At 37.0% G+C, this 16,829-nt stretch overlaps 1 protein-coding gene across 50 annotated transcripts in view; it reads right to left on the bottom strand.

The window, feature by feature from the left end:
* The window catches only part of ANK2 (ankyrin 2), a 678,765-nt gene that overhangs the window by 90,435 nt on the left and 571,501 nt on the right, over positions 1-16,829 (bottom strand). For 44 of the 50 annotated variants that reach the window (XM_055385211.2, XM_063705469.1, XM_063705471.1 and 41 more), the window contains 5 exons: positions 14,710-14,808; positions 14,087-14,185; positions 9,516-9,713; positions 4,665-4,763; positions 3,882-3,980 (listed from right to left, as the gene is read on the bottom strand). In XM_055385211.2, the coding sequence (XP_055241186.2) occupies positions 3,882-3,980; positions 4,665-4,763; positions 9,516-9,713; positions 14,087-14,185; positions 14,710-14,808 (594 nt within the window). The remainder of the gene's footprint in view (positions 1-3,881; positions 3,981-4,664; positions 4,764-9,515; positions 9,714-14,086; positions 14,186-14,709; positions 14,809-16,829) is intronic. The other 6 variants (XM_063705472.1, XM_063705479.1, XM_063705489.1 and 3 more) reach the window with 1 other exon arrangement.

Below are 16,829 nucleotides of genomic sequence, written 5' to 3'. Positions count from 1 at the left end.
AGAGGGAGAGGAAAATTAGGTTAGCCTTCATTTTGAATAGTCTTATTTACAACAAAACCATCAAGGATGCTTTATTTGGAGCCCAAGATTATCAGCAACCCATTTCTCAGCAGCAAACACTCCCTCATACCTTATGGTCTGCTAAGCAAAGAGAAGAGACCAGCTGATGAAACAAGATTAACAGACTCCAAATGATAACTATTATTACATTTTAACCAGTTAGCATTAAAAAGGAGGGTTCCCTTAAGAAGGTGAAGGGGGTGGGTGCAGTCGACTTCTGCTCACATCTGAGCTGAGAAGAGAGATTTAAAATAAGAAAACAGCATTATCACTGTGATTTCTTCCCTGGGAAACAAGAGTTAAAATTGTTTTTAACTGAAGGTTGCAGAGGGTCATATAAACCACTGCTTGTTCATCATGACTCTCCTAATAATTAACCTTTGGCTTAGCTTTAGGGATTCTAAATCATTGAAAGTAAATCTACATCTTATACTCCTTTCCAAGAACAGCTTTTCTCCCCATTTCAGACATGATGAAACTGAAAATAAGAAAGTTAAGTAATTTCTCCACAATCCGGCAAGGTTCAGATCCTGTGCAGAAGACCATGACAGCCAATGGCTACCAGACAATGGCTATTATTTATTAAAATCCACCTGCTTCACTTCTCATAAAATTTTATCTATATGTTTCAGACCCAATTGTCCTGGGCTCTGAGTTCTGAGTGGCCCTTTCATACTCTAAGCTTTTAAGTGTACATACCCCTTTCATCCAATGTCACTGCTGCCCTGTGAGCAACATACATATTTGCTTGTTCTGTCTACTATAGATGTGGGTGCTACATGATTTCTTCTATAAATTCACTGCACTCTGTCTGCCCATAGGAACATGCCCACATGTATCAGGGTTACCTAAGTGTCTCTAAGTGTGGCACATCCTCAGCTCTGTCATGTTGGAAGTCTTACATCTCCTTATAAATCCCTACAATGGGATGACCCCAGGAAACCTGAAAATATAAATCAATTACAGGGACTCCAAGAAGCCTTTGGCTATTACAGGGACTCTGTGGTCAAATCAGATAATCCATGGACATTTGAGGAGAATACACTAAGCAATACTTCTTTTTGTAAAAATTCTTCTTTTTCGTTGTGTTTACATCCATTAAATCCATTGAATTTAGTTCATCTTTTCAGTATCAGCCAAGTTAATTCATTCAACAAGCATTTACTAATCACACACTATGTGCTAAATAACTTAGCATGTAAATTAATAAAATATCACTATAATATATAAATAAACCTAAATTATCTATAAATATATGTAAATTAATAATGCCAAAGCAACATTCTTGCCCTCAATAGATCAGTGGACATTGTGGCCACAAAAATGTTCCCCAGCCCTGATTTAACCTAACCTTTACCTGAAATCCCCAGTGAGGATATTTGCCAGGGAAGTCTGGAGCAATTCAAAAGTGTTTACATAAACATTTGGTTGATTCTTAATCCACTGTCATAGGCCCATCTGGCTAGGAGCTGTAGACCCAGTGCTACCAATTATTTGCAGACCCTTAATCCTCTCTAAGCCCCAGTTTCGTCATTTGAAAAATGGAAATGGCCAAGATTTCAAGTCTGATGAAGGATCAGATAAGTTGTTCATGAATATGTTTTATTTTCTAGCTTTCAAAATTTTAGCAATCACTTTGGTGGTGTTGTTTTCATTTTGTTTGTTTGTTTTTCTAATTGAAGAGCTCTATAATCTTCACAGTGTCTTTAATAAATAAAATTTTTTTCATGTGCTGTTCTAAACCCTCTTCACAAATTAAATATATGATTAACCAAGTCTGGTTCGTCCCAAGTTGCTATAACAGGGTTTCATTCTAATTTTAAGCAACAAATAGTCTTATAAAACAAGTTAATTTTGCCAAATCTTTTATACCACATCATGAGAGTTTACAGAGTAAAGTTAATATATATGTTTACATTTTTAAAGCAATGAATCCATTTTTAGTAACTACAGCTACACATAAGATATGAGGAAGAAAACCTAATCCCTTTCCCAAAGATGTCATTTTCACGTGAAAAAAAAATCTGAAGAGTTTATTAAAAGACTGTCCTTTGAGGTTTGTATCTATTTCCCTGAAGATATATGGTTCCAAATGTAACACTGCAAGCAACTTAGTTCACTTAAAAAAAAAAACAAAAAAAACTGAAATGATAAAATGAGATTTTTCTTTCAATCAAATCCTCATTCAATGCAGGTCAAACTCCAGGGAGACCGCTGATATTCTCTAGACAATATAGTGTTTGCCTTCTAAATATTATAACCATTTCAACAATGAAACATTTAAAAATATGATAAGCATTTTCAAGCCCTGCCAACATCTCACTGTACTGTTGCATTTGTTCATTTCAAGAGAATACTTGGATTCCAACAAAAATGTCTTTCCTGGAGTGCTTATATAGGAGCTGGCTCATCAGAAAAGGCTTTAGGAGCTAATGCCTGAGAATTCATATTAGAGGCTTTAAATAAGTCTCAAAGTTCAATTTCATGAGAACTTAAGAACTGGTCAGAAACTAGGCAGCAAGCTATTCTTGCTAGAGTAAGATTGTAAGTTTAAATCTTAAATGTTAATAGTATTATTTATAGTTTAAAAATAAGTTTATTTTACATTAGCTATAAACATGCTTATGTATAGAAATGATTTTGTTTCTGCTTCTAAGAGAATATAAAGACTGACTTATAAAACTTCTGTATATTTTTAATTTATAGAATCTTGAATGATGGCTTTGAAAAGTCCTGAATGTGCTCACACTAATTTACTTGAGCCCATTCAAATAGCTGCAGTCAGAAATTTCTGGGCCAGGCTTGGTGGCTCACACTTGTAATCCCAGCACTTTGGTTGGCCAAGGTGGAAGAATTTCGCTTGAGCCCAGGAGTTCGAGACCAGCCTAGGCAACATAGCGAAACCTCATCTCTACAAAAACTTTTAAAAATTAGCCGGGCATGGTGTCATGCACCTATAGTCCTAGCCAGTCCTGAGGCAAGAGAATGACTTGAGCCCAGGTTCTAGACTGCAGTGAGCTCTGATCGTGCCATTGCTTTCCAGCCTGGGCAACAGAGTAAGACCCTGTCTCAAAAAAAAAAAAAAAAAAAGAAAAAGAAATTTCTGATATACGAACTTAAATAAATGTGCAAATAAATATTTCTTTGGATCAAAGAACTTGGAGCTGCAAGTTATAGTATGCATAATAGCCACAGTTACAATATGAACTTCTATTCACCTTGAACCAAATTGAGTGCACTGAAGTAAAGTGTTACGTTCCAACCTTGCTTTGCTGAATAGGACCTTTCAAATGCCACTGGGGAAACTGCTGGGATCAAGTCAGCTCTGCATTATCCTTGAGAACTTCCAGCCCAGGCCTTATACATTATTGCCTCACTGAGCACGTCCATGGGATGTTCTGAATGTGACAGAGTTCATTAAAAATGAAAGGCATGCAGTCTAGGCTGCCTGTCTGTATTTCTTCATGAGAGGAGAAGGGGTCAGGGGAGGGGGGCCAAGGCACTGAAACAATGTAAAGGAAATCTGCCAGAACATCAAGATGTTCTAGCCGGCATCTATTGTATCCTGCAGTAAGTTGTTAAATCGATGTCAGCTACTTTAACTTTATAATAGAAGTAGTTCGAAGCTAACCTTCATGGCTGTCAAAGGTTATTAGAATGAAAATTCTCAAATAATTACAAAACTACATCACCTCGTCAGAATCACTTTAGAACTAAAAAGGAAGAAAAAAATACACTTGTAGCTTTGGTAAACTAGTGAAGCATCCAGATGGCTGAACCTTTTTGCTTATAGGAATCGAAAATGACCACAAGTACTTTACCTTGGTTTTTGCGTTAACATTTGCTCCCTGCTTCAGAAGAAAGTTGACCATTTTCACATTTCCATAGTGACAGGCCACAATTAAAGGTGTGTAACCAAGCTGTAAATAATAATAAAAAGTTAAAAATAGGTAAAGTAGAAACTTTACTACTCTAGTGGTTAATACCCCAGAGGAGAAGGACTGGGTAGAGTATCAGTTATTATAGGATTCAATTTGACTAAAGATATTATTTAGCAGATTATATATGTGCCCCTGACCACAAGAAACTTCACATCAGTAAGAGAGATCAGATATGGGTGACAAAATCTGCAAAGAACTAAGAGAGAGGCACAAATAATATCTGAAAACAGCAAAGGCAGAATGACTCTGATAGGAGATGCAGCAAACATGTAGCTACAGCAGGCTTAAAGAATGGGTAAGAATTTTATGGCATAGAGAGGGAAAATCCATTTCCAGACCAAGGGCATGGAGATGAGCAAATACAGGAGGAACGCAGTAAGTCATGTGAACTAGCTAAAGCAGTAAGAGAGAGGGTAGACTTAAGGCTGCAAAATTGGAGTCTTCCTGCAAAGGGTCCTGACCTCATGCTATCCATTGGACTTGATTCCAGCAAAAAATAGGGAGCCACCATAGATTTGTGCATAGGAGAGGGTTATGATTAGTTTATATTTCAGAATGGACTCTTGAGGAGGGAAGACCCTGGACATGGGGTGACCCGAATGGGGGCTACTGGGAATCATCCCAGCCAGAACCTGTCACAATACTGAGAATGATTTGCTTTACCTTTGTATGAGCATCCTGATCAGCTCCATGCTTGGTGAGAATATCAGCAACATTCACTTTATCTTCCTGGGCTGCAAGGTGTAAGGATGTGAGTCCACTCTACAGAAAGAATGGAACCAAAGGGATACAGTTGAAGAAGAAAATACATTGCATCATCTATAATATTATGAAAAAATATTGAAAATATTGAAAATATCCTGGAAAACTCATAGCCTCTTCCCAGAAACTATATCTTCTGATATTCAAGGCAAACTCTCTAAATTAATGGTGTTTCATCTAAGACATGTCCTCTAAGTCAATCAACACATCAGGCAAATTACATTTTCTATTTTCTATATTGGGTTCTTATATTATGATGTGAGACTTTAAAATAGCACAGCCAATAAGCTTTCAAATGGCATTTATTTCAAATCCATCTGGATGTCCTGCTGTATCAACTTATTTATTTAAATAGCTGATCAACCAACTATTACACCTATTTTACAAGCATAATAATCATCTATATTTTATCAACAAAATATCACATCAGTGTAAAAAATGGACAGTTACAGGAAATGAGTTCAGAAAAACTTTCTCCAGCACCCAAAGAGAGTATACTTTTCAGGAGGTTCCTCTAAACATTACCTTAAAGTAACCTCATTATTTATACAGCACCATCAACTGCTCAGCTTTATGCAACATGTTTGGTATATATACATCAAGTAATTATTTGAATATCCAATTAAGGTACAGTTATGAATTAATAATAAAAAAAGAAAGGCATGGAGAAAAGATGGGGGAAAGTGGCTTATTCAGCCAATGTCACACTCTGGTAGCCTTACATGTTTACGGGTGTTTTCTTGAGTATGTTTCATATGTCATGAAGTGTTCATATTCTAGGCACTTGAATACAGCAGTGAACAAAAGTTTCTGTCTTTATGGAGCTTACATTCTAGCCTACAGTATATTTATACTGTATATTTCTCTCCCCTCACTATTGTTCAAATGCCTAGTATATTTATGCTCTTCCTGGACATCCTGCAGCTATAGACTGAGGTGGCTACCTGGGTTCTGAGTCAGCACCTCTTCCCCAGTTCACATCTGATTAAAATTGACCAGCCCTGTTGACCACAACTTTTCAGGCCCACTCTCCTGCATTAGCACTTAGGCTGAGAAAGCTAAGCCATGTTCTTCAAAATTCATGATCTCCAACCATGGTGCTACTTCTGGAAATCAAAAAGGACACTGACCTTATTTCAAAAATGTAAGTGAAACCTAGAGAGAGAAAACCATTCTACAGCGTGAGAGGAGGCTTTTTCCTTGTGGGCCTGGAGCTTTTTAATCCTGAGAGCTCTGGGTGAGCTCAACTTTGAGTTTCGTAAAACACAGGGTGAGATAGAAGGTGTATCCTTTTCTATTAAAATTTTCTTCACTTCTAAACAAATATTATTTAATCCTAATGTATAAAAAATGTGAATATTAGGATAAAACAAGATTCTTTCTTAATTTTCTCCTTACTAAAATAACAGAGTATTTCTCTTTACAGAGATAGTCTGTTTAAAAATGTTATTGAAGTGATCATCACATGAAGTGATCATCAAATCTCAAAGACATTTTTGATGACTTTTTAAATATGTGTGCTTTTTTCTACTCTATTTGCAGAATGGATTTTCTGCAATGCAAGATTAGAAACTAACAACCAGTATGAAAATCTCTGCAGTTTATTGTGGTAAACTTGCATATCCAAATCAAAGAATGTAAACTGCAGTGAATATAGGTTTTTGTCCACAGTTGCTGTCTCATAACTCCCATAGCCGTTATTATAGTCTTTCGTTATAGCGTTGTGCATTTTAGGCCTCAGGGCCAGGCCTCAGGAAACAAAATATCTCCCACCTTCCCCTGGCCTCCTTTCACTTTCCCTAAGGCTAGGCTCTAATCTTCCCTCCTAGCATTTGTGGATCATAAGACCCTCCTGAGAGAGACAGTCCCATCCTATATCCTGGGGGAATGAATGCTGACATCATGAAGCTTCCATAAATTCCAGAGGACAGGGATCGGGGAGCTTCTGGATAGCTGAACACTTGGAGCTTCTGGATAGCTGAACACTTGGAGCTTCCTTGTGGAGGGTGGTGCACCCAAGAAGGGCATGGAAGCTGTGTGCCTTCCCTCATACCTTGCCCTATGTGTCTCTTCATCTTCATCCTTTGTAATAGCCTTTATAAGAAACTGTAAGCACTGTGAATGTAAGTGTTTCTGTGAGCTCTGTGAGCCACTCCAGTGAATTAATGGAACTCAAAGGGAGTGTCCTGGGAACCCCAACTTGAAGCCAGTAGTTCAGAAGTTCAGAGGCCCAGACTTGTGATTGGTGTCTGTGCAGAGGGCAGTCTTGGGGATTGAGCCCTCAACTGAAGGGATCTAACACTCTCTCCAGATAGACAGTGTTAGAACTGAATTGGAGGACACCCAGCTGGTGTGTGCTGCTTGGTATGTGGGGAAAACCTCTCCATATTTGGTCACAGAAGTCTTCTGTGTTGATGATTGTTGTGTGGTAGTGTGAGAATAGAGGAAAAACACTGTTTGAAAGGTTTCTGGAAAAAAAAAAACTTTTCTAATAAATCAAGAAAATAGAAAGTGTTGAAGTTCTTTTCAAAAAAAGTAATTTATTTCCTAAGACACACTGGTGGACTCAACGACTGATCTTTTTTGGTTTTATTTTATGATAGATGGTGTTTGGACAATGATTATAATATCACTTCTATATTATAGTTCTTAATGTGAAATAATCATTTGGAGACTATGAAATTATTGAGTTGGCCTTAAAAAGAAAAGAATATATGTTTTCTTCAAAAGCAATGGGAAATTTTTTTATCGGTTTTGCTGCTTACCTGAGATATTTTTATAGTTGCATTATCTTATAATTCTAACCAAAAGGCAAGGTTATATGTTTTATGTAAATTTTGTACATTGTATTATTATTCAGATATATCTGTGTAAACTTACTAAAGTTTTACTCTAGTGATAAACATACTATGTGTTTAGGACACCACTCACATGTAATACTGAAATCATTGTTATAAAGATAACAAAATTACTTTGTGATTCAAAATTGAATGTTTTTCTTCATTGCTGAGTGTGCAACTCAAAAATACTCCTTAAATATTTGCTAACGGATAAAACGCTGTCAAAGAAAGTAATGTATTTAGAAGAATACCGTAAAGGAGGACATAGTGAACTGATTTCAGATATGTACTTGTCATTTTTATAAATTAAAAATACCACCATCAGAAGCACTGTAAGATCAGTTTCATGAACTATCTGGAATTTTAATCCTACTCAAAATACTGCTGAATTGTTTATGGATTTCTTTGGCTTATTTTCAAATGAAGATTTATTTGTTATTAATAGAGTAAACACATGCCCCCTTCATACACTAATACTAAATAAAATATTCTATGCTTCATGATCACATTTTCTCCAACAGGGTAAATGACCACCTGAATGACATGACGTCAACAGTCACAAGGACGTCCATGCCCTAGACTGTAATGATTGTCCATCTGATACACGGAATTTCACTATAAGGCTTTATCGTGTTCGTTCTTATAAAAATGCAACTATCCTTTGGAAGACTAACCCTATAATTTGCTCTCATCATGCTTTAAAAAAGGATTTGTGGGGACTTTTTATAAAGGCCAGAGAAGTACGTAAGGGCAGGGGATGTACAGGAACACTTCTGAGTGACAAGCAAATAGACTAGGACTGCAGAAGTATTCAAGGCAATCTGCCTGTTTCATAGCTCTTCCTGAAGGATGCATGCTACATAACCTATTTACAAATGTCGTTAAGACCAACTTATCACTGATACTTTAAAAGTACCAATTAACAATGAAATGTAGAAAATATAGAGTATTTGTATATTTATGGAAGGAGCTAAGAAACTTAATTTTCACTAAGCTCATATAATGTATTACAAAAAGCATCAAGACATCAAATGACAGACCAACTTAATAAATACAGGTTCCAATTCTGTGTTTCTTAGCAGCTGGCTATAGCAGCGTATATGTAAGTGTAAGATAGAAAGTTAGACAGATGGATCTATAGATCTTTATGTAGATGGATGGATAGATGTATCAAAAGACATATACTTGTAAAAATATATATTTTTATATTTGAATATTTTTCCATTATATCTTTGACTGCCATTGTATTATAATTAATGTGGAGGTCTATAGAGGCCAGTCCCTGGAGAAAGGCTAAAATGACTGATGTGCTTTATTTAAAAAAAATGATTTTCTCACCACCACCACCAAACCTCTCAAGCTAGGCCTACGTTGACTGAAAAAAAATCTGTATTTTATTGAGTTTCCTCTCTCCTATCCATAGGTGCCTCAGATGCCCAGCAGGACTAAAGAATGCCTTGGGTGGTGAACATGGGCCTGCCAGTTTAGAGGCAGTTGTTTAAGCTAAACCCCAGATGGAAGCATTCTTTCTCTCTATATATATATGAAATTTAGAATGAGGAGCAGCAGACACTGGAGCAATTATAGTGATGTTAACTTTGGGAGCTACAGGGTAGCCTCTTTAGACACACAGAGAAAAGTAAGGAAAGCGGGGATGTAGAGATGAATGAAACTGACTTGCATAGAAAAGTCAAGAAGCCAAAGTGTTGCCATACAGAGAGTCTCTCTCCCTTGCTTCCTTATGGTTTTCTAATCTCTCATAAGGCTTGACTCCCTTCCTGTCCTTGGGGTCTGTAAGATATCCCTGTTTCTTTTTAATACATTGCTCCTTTTTGTTCCAAACTGTCTGCGATTGGTTCCTGTTTACATGCATCCAAAACACTCTTGATTGATGCAAGAAAGGACAGAATACCTTAGTTGACATGTGGATATTGGCTCCCTTATCCAGAAGCAAGGTAACCATATCTGTGTGCCCCTCCTGCGAGGCCAGATGGAGTGGAGTTACTCCTTGCTTTGTCACAATGTTTGTCTCTGCTCCATAGTTCAGGAGTGTGGAAGCTATCTGCATTTGATTCTTCTTGGCAGCAATATGTAACGGAGTATAGCCATTCTAAAAAGAACAAAAATAAAACACATGCATATAGAGTAAGATTAACAATTGCTCTAATATGTATCTCTAAAGGAAATAAAAATCTCTAATCAATAGAAGAGTTAAAAGTGAGTTTACAGTTAATCCAAACTCTTACTCATCACATTTCCATTCAACAATAACCGAATCTCTACAATAAAAGTCACAAGGCACCCCATTCTACTGTAAGACAGATATAGACATCAAAGCTCCAGAACTAAAAATTCTCTCCTTATAATATTGCTTCTCTCCTGAAGAGCGACATAGAATAAGCCAGGTTCCTCTTCTACATGACCATCCTTTAAATACCTGGGGATGATTTTCATATCCACCTTTAGTTTTCTGTTTTCCAGGCTAATTTTCTCCATTCCTTCAACCATTCCTGATGGAAGTGCCATTTCTAGATCTCTCCCTATAAGGATGACCTGTTCTGAGCTGATTCTAGTTTGTCAATATTGCTCTTGAATTGTGTGTGCTATCTGGAACCAAGGCTACACTTCACATATGGTTATAACATAAAGAATCAAATGGAATTATTTCTATTATCTTACTATAATACTCCAACTAATATGCTTCTGTTTGGATTGTACTTTAAACTGGTTCAACAAATATTACTGAGTGCCTAGAATATGCCGAGCAGTGTGCTAGGTGTGGGAATACAATGGTGAACATGACATGATCCCTGTCTTTAATGGGTTGCATTCTAATTTAAAATATATTCAACAACAAAATTAGCTTATATTAATCTTGTGGTCCATTCAAATCCTAGATCTCCCCTTCTTTATAACCTGCTGCTTTGAAAGTACAAATATGAGGCTACTCATTTCGGGCGAGAGTTTGTGGAGAGGGACAGGATAACTCATACTCTGCTTACAAGAACAAAACTCTATACCCCATGTTTAGTTAAAAGAAAAAAATGTGGAACAACTGTAAGTCTGCAATATATATTGTTTTATTTCCTTTATCAAATCTGGTAGAATTTTCCATTCAAAATGTGTGATAGAAATTAAAAACAGTGGCTTTTCCCTTCAGTGACATGCTGAAGGGAAAGAGAGCATAATGACCAAGTGCTTCTTGTGAGATTACCATGAGATGTTTTATTTATTTATTTGTTGAGACCAGGTATGGCTCCATCACCAAGACTGGAGCGCAGTGGTGCCATCTCAGTCACTGCAACCTCCACCTCCTGGGCTCAAGTGATCCTCCCACCTCAGCATCCTAAGTACCGAGGACTCCAGGCACACACCACCATGACTGGCTAATTTTTTTGTATTTTTGGTAGAGATGGGGTTTCACCATGTTGCCCAGGCTGGTCTCAAACTCATGAGCTCAAGCGATCTGCCCACCTTGGCCCCCTAAAGTGCTGGGATTACAGGTTTGAGCCTGTAATCAAACTTGAGAGGTATTTTTAGGTCATGCTATTTCCTTAAAGCTAACTGCAAAGTGTACCAAAAAATAAAAAAGTGTTTTGAGAATTTAAATGTCTTTAAGAGCCATCATCAAATCTTGATCCTCACACAACCGTACATTATCTACTCTGTCCCCATTTCTCCAAGCAAGAATAAGTATCTTTCATTTTTGACAAACAATGTTTCTCCTGAAGCAACTGAAGGAAATTCAGCTTGGAAGCCTTTTCAGGGTCTGATCAGAGGTCCCAGATGCTTCAAAATACTGTATTTGTGTCCATAGACTCTATTGAAAAAAAGGACACACAGATTTTTGTGGACCAAATAAGTTTAGTCAACTTCTTTTTGCTACAATGTGTTTCTTTAGTCTCAGTTACCCCACTGCCTACAGCATGGGCTCTACTAAGGTTAGGTAAAGGGATATTTTAGCAAAACAACATAAGCGATCATCAAAGAAGGTGTCAATTCTGGCAATGGAGGAGGTTTGCCTGGTAGATACTCAACCTACAAGATCTGAAAAGCCCTCTTACTCCACAAAGAGGAAACATTTTTGGACTCAAATAATTGCAGCACTCCCAATAAAGACTAAGAGAAGGTTCTGGACTCTGGTGGAAAGAAGCAGAGTCCTCGTGGCCAAAGGACCATGTGTATTAAGGAGAGGGGACATTATAATGAGCAGAAAGAGAGTCTAAAGTGGAGACTACAGTGGGGATCTTACCACCTGGAGCCCTCTAGGAGTGGCCCCAAAGATGAAGGGCTCATGTTCATTGACAGGCTGGGGCAGATAAGTGAAAGACACTAGAGAGGCATTCCCAGAATACCCATCCTACTGTGGACTCTGGAGTAGACAAATGCTTTATGTCATTTTCTGAACTCGGTACGTGCATGCCTAAGATTAAGGACCATACAAAGTAGAGGCTAGAAATCAAGGCTATGTTTATCTCCTTAGGAAAACTATACACATTATTTTATAATCTAGGTCTTCTCTTGCAAGTAGATTGAGAGTCCCTTGTGGAAAGAGAACACACGTTTTACAATTTTACCTCCCATTGAGTACCTATAATCTTTTCTTTGCACATTGTAAGAGTTCAATGAAAGTACTCATCAGTACTAATGAAGTCTTTTGTATCTATGTTGAGAATGGTCAGCCTGGACAGCTAATGAAAAAAAAAAATGCTGGCATGTTAAGTGAGCAGGTATATTTTTTTTTTTCAATGAAAAGAGTATATTCTTTTATTGGTTTTTGTTCATACATGTTAAGTTTCAACTTTCAATAATAAAATTCAATAAATTTGATTCCTTAATCATAAAAACTGGCTTTACACATTATTTACATGTTGTCAAAGTCCATACAAAACATCACAAGGATTTGATTGACTCTATGCATGGTACCATCACACAGGAGGAGGGAGCTAATCCAGTAACATACATTCAAAGATTAAATTGCAGATAGAGCAGGTATATTTTTATTCCATAGTTGCTCAATCTTCATTCTTTCATCCAAATTTATTGGGAACTCACATATGTTATTAAATACCTCATAGATATGCAAATGAATATGATATGAACACTCCTCTAGTAGCTTATAATCTAGTGTGAAGAAAGACATAAAATATGTGCTGAATTGATGAGGTTGTAGAAAAAAGAGGAGTAAGAACAGTGTGGATAATTATGAACATTTGGCACCCTCTTTTGACAGTTCAAGTACTTTATTATAAACTGTTTACTGGCATCAAAAAGATATAAATATACGTAGATGTATATGTATGTATGTGTACAAAGTTATATATTTATGATATATATAATATATTTATATATAAAATATATATTATACAGAACATATTTTATGTATATATCCTATTTTATATTTATAATATGTATAAAATTTAAATAGGCATATGAGTATATATGTATATATTTGTATAACAGAAGTGGAATAAATCTCCCTCTATTGCTTTGGGGCACAAAGGACCTAGTGGTTAAGAGCACTGGCTCTAAAGTCAGTCTGCCTGAGGTCAAACACAGGTACAAGCTCTAACACTTATTATTCATATGACTTTGGAAAATTAACCTACTTAAATCTCACCTTCTCATCTGCAAAACGGAGATCATTAGAATACCAGTCTCATGGGGTTATTATGAGATATTGCCTGTAAAGTGCTCGGCATAGTGTTTGGCAAATAAATGGTGGCAGTTTTTTTATTATGTTGTCTAATATAGCATAAATATTTTCCCACTACAATCAATATTTTTTAAATAAACCCTGATGTGTTCTCAAAATAGGTGTGCTGAATTAATGAACGAAAGACGCAATGAGGACTTTATGCATTATACGACATTCATATATATTTTCAGTGTAATAAGGGGCCAACTAGAATGGTGGGAAATGCCCTGTCCGTAAGTACAAGTCTTAGTTGGAGCTGTTTTGGAATTTGGTGCTAGGTATACACCAAAAAGGCATCCTCCCACCACCTCTGAATCTAGGGACTTAGAGGGATCCATGCTACAGTTAACACAGGTAAAACATTTAAAAAAAGACAAAGAAACAAATAGAAGTTTGAAGTCGGAAAGAATGAGAGTATAAAAGGACATTTTCATCATAGCATTTGGTTTATAGGAGAGAAGAGAAAACATGTTAATGACTTTATTTCTCAATTCTCAAAATTCAGACTTCATTTATAACACACAGAATGTTAGCAATAAGATTCATCTCTACTGGTTTATAGGCACATCCCCTTAATATTTGCTGACTCTTAAAAAATCTTAAAAAAGATTTTCAAGACGCAACTGGCAGAAATACAACGGGAAAAAAAGGGTGTCAATACCAAAAGCTACTATCGCTAGGACTAGTCGCAGTTATACTATACCATGTGTTTAAAAGACAATTCTCATGTGTTTTCAGGCGATAGTTACACCCTGTGCCTGTAAATCCTTTTCTGTGGTCCTCACCTTGGCAGTGGCATGAGGGGAAGCACCCTTCTCCAGTAACAGCAGCGCCACCTTCTGGTTGTCATAATGAGCAGCAACATGGAGCGGGGTAAGGCCATTCTGTAAAGGGTGTGTTTAAGTTTCAGCATTAATAAATTAGGGTTAGCTGCCCTGAAGCTACCAGGATGCCTGAAAACTGATATTGATTAAATTCATGTTAATGAATTAATATAGTCAACAGAAAAAAGAACGAAAATAAACAAATCCCTAATAATTTTCATATTAAAAACATAACTAAAATTGAAAATGAGCATACCACCAGCAAAGGGGATCTTGAGGGTCACAATGTAAAAAGGTCTAAACTGCTATGTAAGAAATACTACATTAACATTGCAGCGATTCTTCTTAATATAGAGACGTTCTGGGGCTGTTGTGACAAGACTTTGAGGCACAGCTCAAAATGCTTTCTGAATCAGCGTGTATGTACATGGACGGTCATGGAAGACATCGCCACCGTGTCTATTTGGGATAGTTTCATCAGTTGCTCTCACATTCCTTTCAGAGAAGTGAGAAAAATGTCTTTACAGATCTCCTAATCTATCACCTTCACTGTTACATAATTATAACGTATAGAAAATCTTTACCTTCCCTGCAGAATCTGCAGCAGCACGGCGTTGCAAGAGAAGTTTTGCCACATCCAGGCTTCCATACTTGGCTGCTACATGCAGGGGAGTAAAACCCTTCTGAAAATGTGAGAAACAAAAGTAAAATCGTATTTATTGTTGTAACTCCTCAAAAAATCTTTTTATTTGTTAACATATTAAGCAAAGTATACTGATTCTTCATTTGGAAAAAATACTGGTAGCATTAAATCTGTTAGCCATGAACAAGGACAAAGACAAAGAATACAATTTAACATACAAAAGTTTGGCTTGATAGACTGAACAAAAGAAATTTTATTTTAAGGGCTTGGAGACTGAAATCCGACTTTATAGGTTTGGGATTTTTAAAAGCCACTAGTGTCAGTAAACTGGCTCCAATTTGTGAATGGGGGAAAAAAGCCTTTTTCTTGCCTCTAAAATTAATAGAATTGAAACAACAGCTGCCTTCTCTCCAACCCTCCTTCTCTTTCTTTCAATCCTTTTTATAACACCTGAATTCCAAATTCATTTAAATTTTAGGATATTTTGGCAGCCATAGTAAAAACAAGTATTCGTGAATTAGTTGACATATTTTATGCAGAAATGGCAAGATAAATGGTCTACAGAACAAAAAACATGTACTATTAAAAAGCAACTCCCATCCTGACTTGTCCCCTTTCCCAAAAGGCTCACACTGTCTAAAAGACCAATTGCTTTTGTAAAATACATTCTACTTCTGGCATGATGTTGGGCTGATTAACACCAGACTTTTAAACACACTGAAGCTTTAAAGCTTTTTTTAGAGGGCTGCTCTCCTACACATGTTGATATGTGTACATTCAGTGTCTTCCGTGCCTAACCAATGGCCTTACTCTGTAATTAGCAGTGTGTTATAAATACAGATAAGTCTCTGGACTAAGATCTCGAGGATGGCACAGTTCCTACACCATGATGTCAAATCCATCCTCTTGGCCAGACAGTTTAACCACATGCTCTTCTGGCACTACAGTGGGAGTGGGGGAATTCTAACACCGACCAGGGCCTGTAAAACACATAGCAAATATGCCTGGGTTAGGTGCTCTAAGCCATGGCTTATCCTGGAACCATTTAAGCCCCCATCATAAACACAGAATATCCCCCAAGAAGCAATATTGCCCTTTCAGTGTCTCCAGACAAATTATTTTTAAATGAGATGACGTTTTTCTTTTTGCTTCTTTTTTGAACATTTGGTATTAATAAATTCTTGGAAGAGAGCGAATCTTCTGGTTTTTTCCAAGTGTGGGACAAACGTAGGAAATATTTATTCCTTCTTGCATTGTCCATATAAACCAGCATTTGTGGTTAGAGCTCTCCTCCCTCCACTCAATGCACACAATGATTAGGGTGATACTCAGGATGAAACAGAGTTCTTTGAGACTAACTGCATCATGAGGAAGAAAACATAAACTCCTTATCTTTAAAGTCTTGCTAGAATAGTGATCCAACTCTTATAAGTTTTGAAATGATTATTAGACAAAAATACATAAAATCTACTGTAGAATAACAAAACCAAAGTTAGAAGGCATCTCTTGAGTCACACATCTGCCTTCTTCCTTTATGTTAATCTCACCAAGATTTCATTTACCCTCTTAAATGGCTTTAATAATGATGAATCAACCACTGTTCAGCCCTGGTCAGCTGAACTCTTAAAATGCTGTTTGGCCCAGTGCAGTGGCTCACTCCTGTAATCCCAGCACTTTAGGAGGCCGAGGTGGGTGGGTCACGACGTCAGGAGATCGAGTCCATCCTGGCTAACACAGTGAAACCCCGTCTCTACTAAAAATACAAAAATTTAGCTGGGTGTGGTGGAGGGCACCTGTAGTCCCAGCTACTCGGGAGGCTGAGGCAGGAGAATCGCTTGAACCCGGGAGGCAGAGGTTGCAGTGAGCCAAGATCGCACCACTGTACTCCAGCCTGGGCGACAGAGCGAGACTCCGTCTCAAAAAAACAAAAAAAATGCTATTTAACATTTTATTCTATTTTATCACCCTAATTTACCATGGATATAGTTATATTTTTTAAATCCTAAGTATCTTTGAAAGACAAAAGACTATGTTTTATTATCTATTTCTGTATTTTATGTA

The sequence above is a fragment of the Gorilla gorilla genome, chromosome 3, assembly GCF_029281585.2.
Source record: "Gorilla gorilla gorilla isolate KB3781 chromosome 3, NHGRI_mGorGor1-v2.1_pri, whole genome shotgun sequence".
Lineage (NCBI taxonomy): Eukaryota > Metazoa > Chordata > Mammalia > Primates > Hominidae > Gorilla > Gorilla gorilla.
The sequence above is the reverse complement of the archived record's forward strand: the minus strand, read 5'-3'. Positions and strand labels throughout refer to the sequence as shown.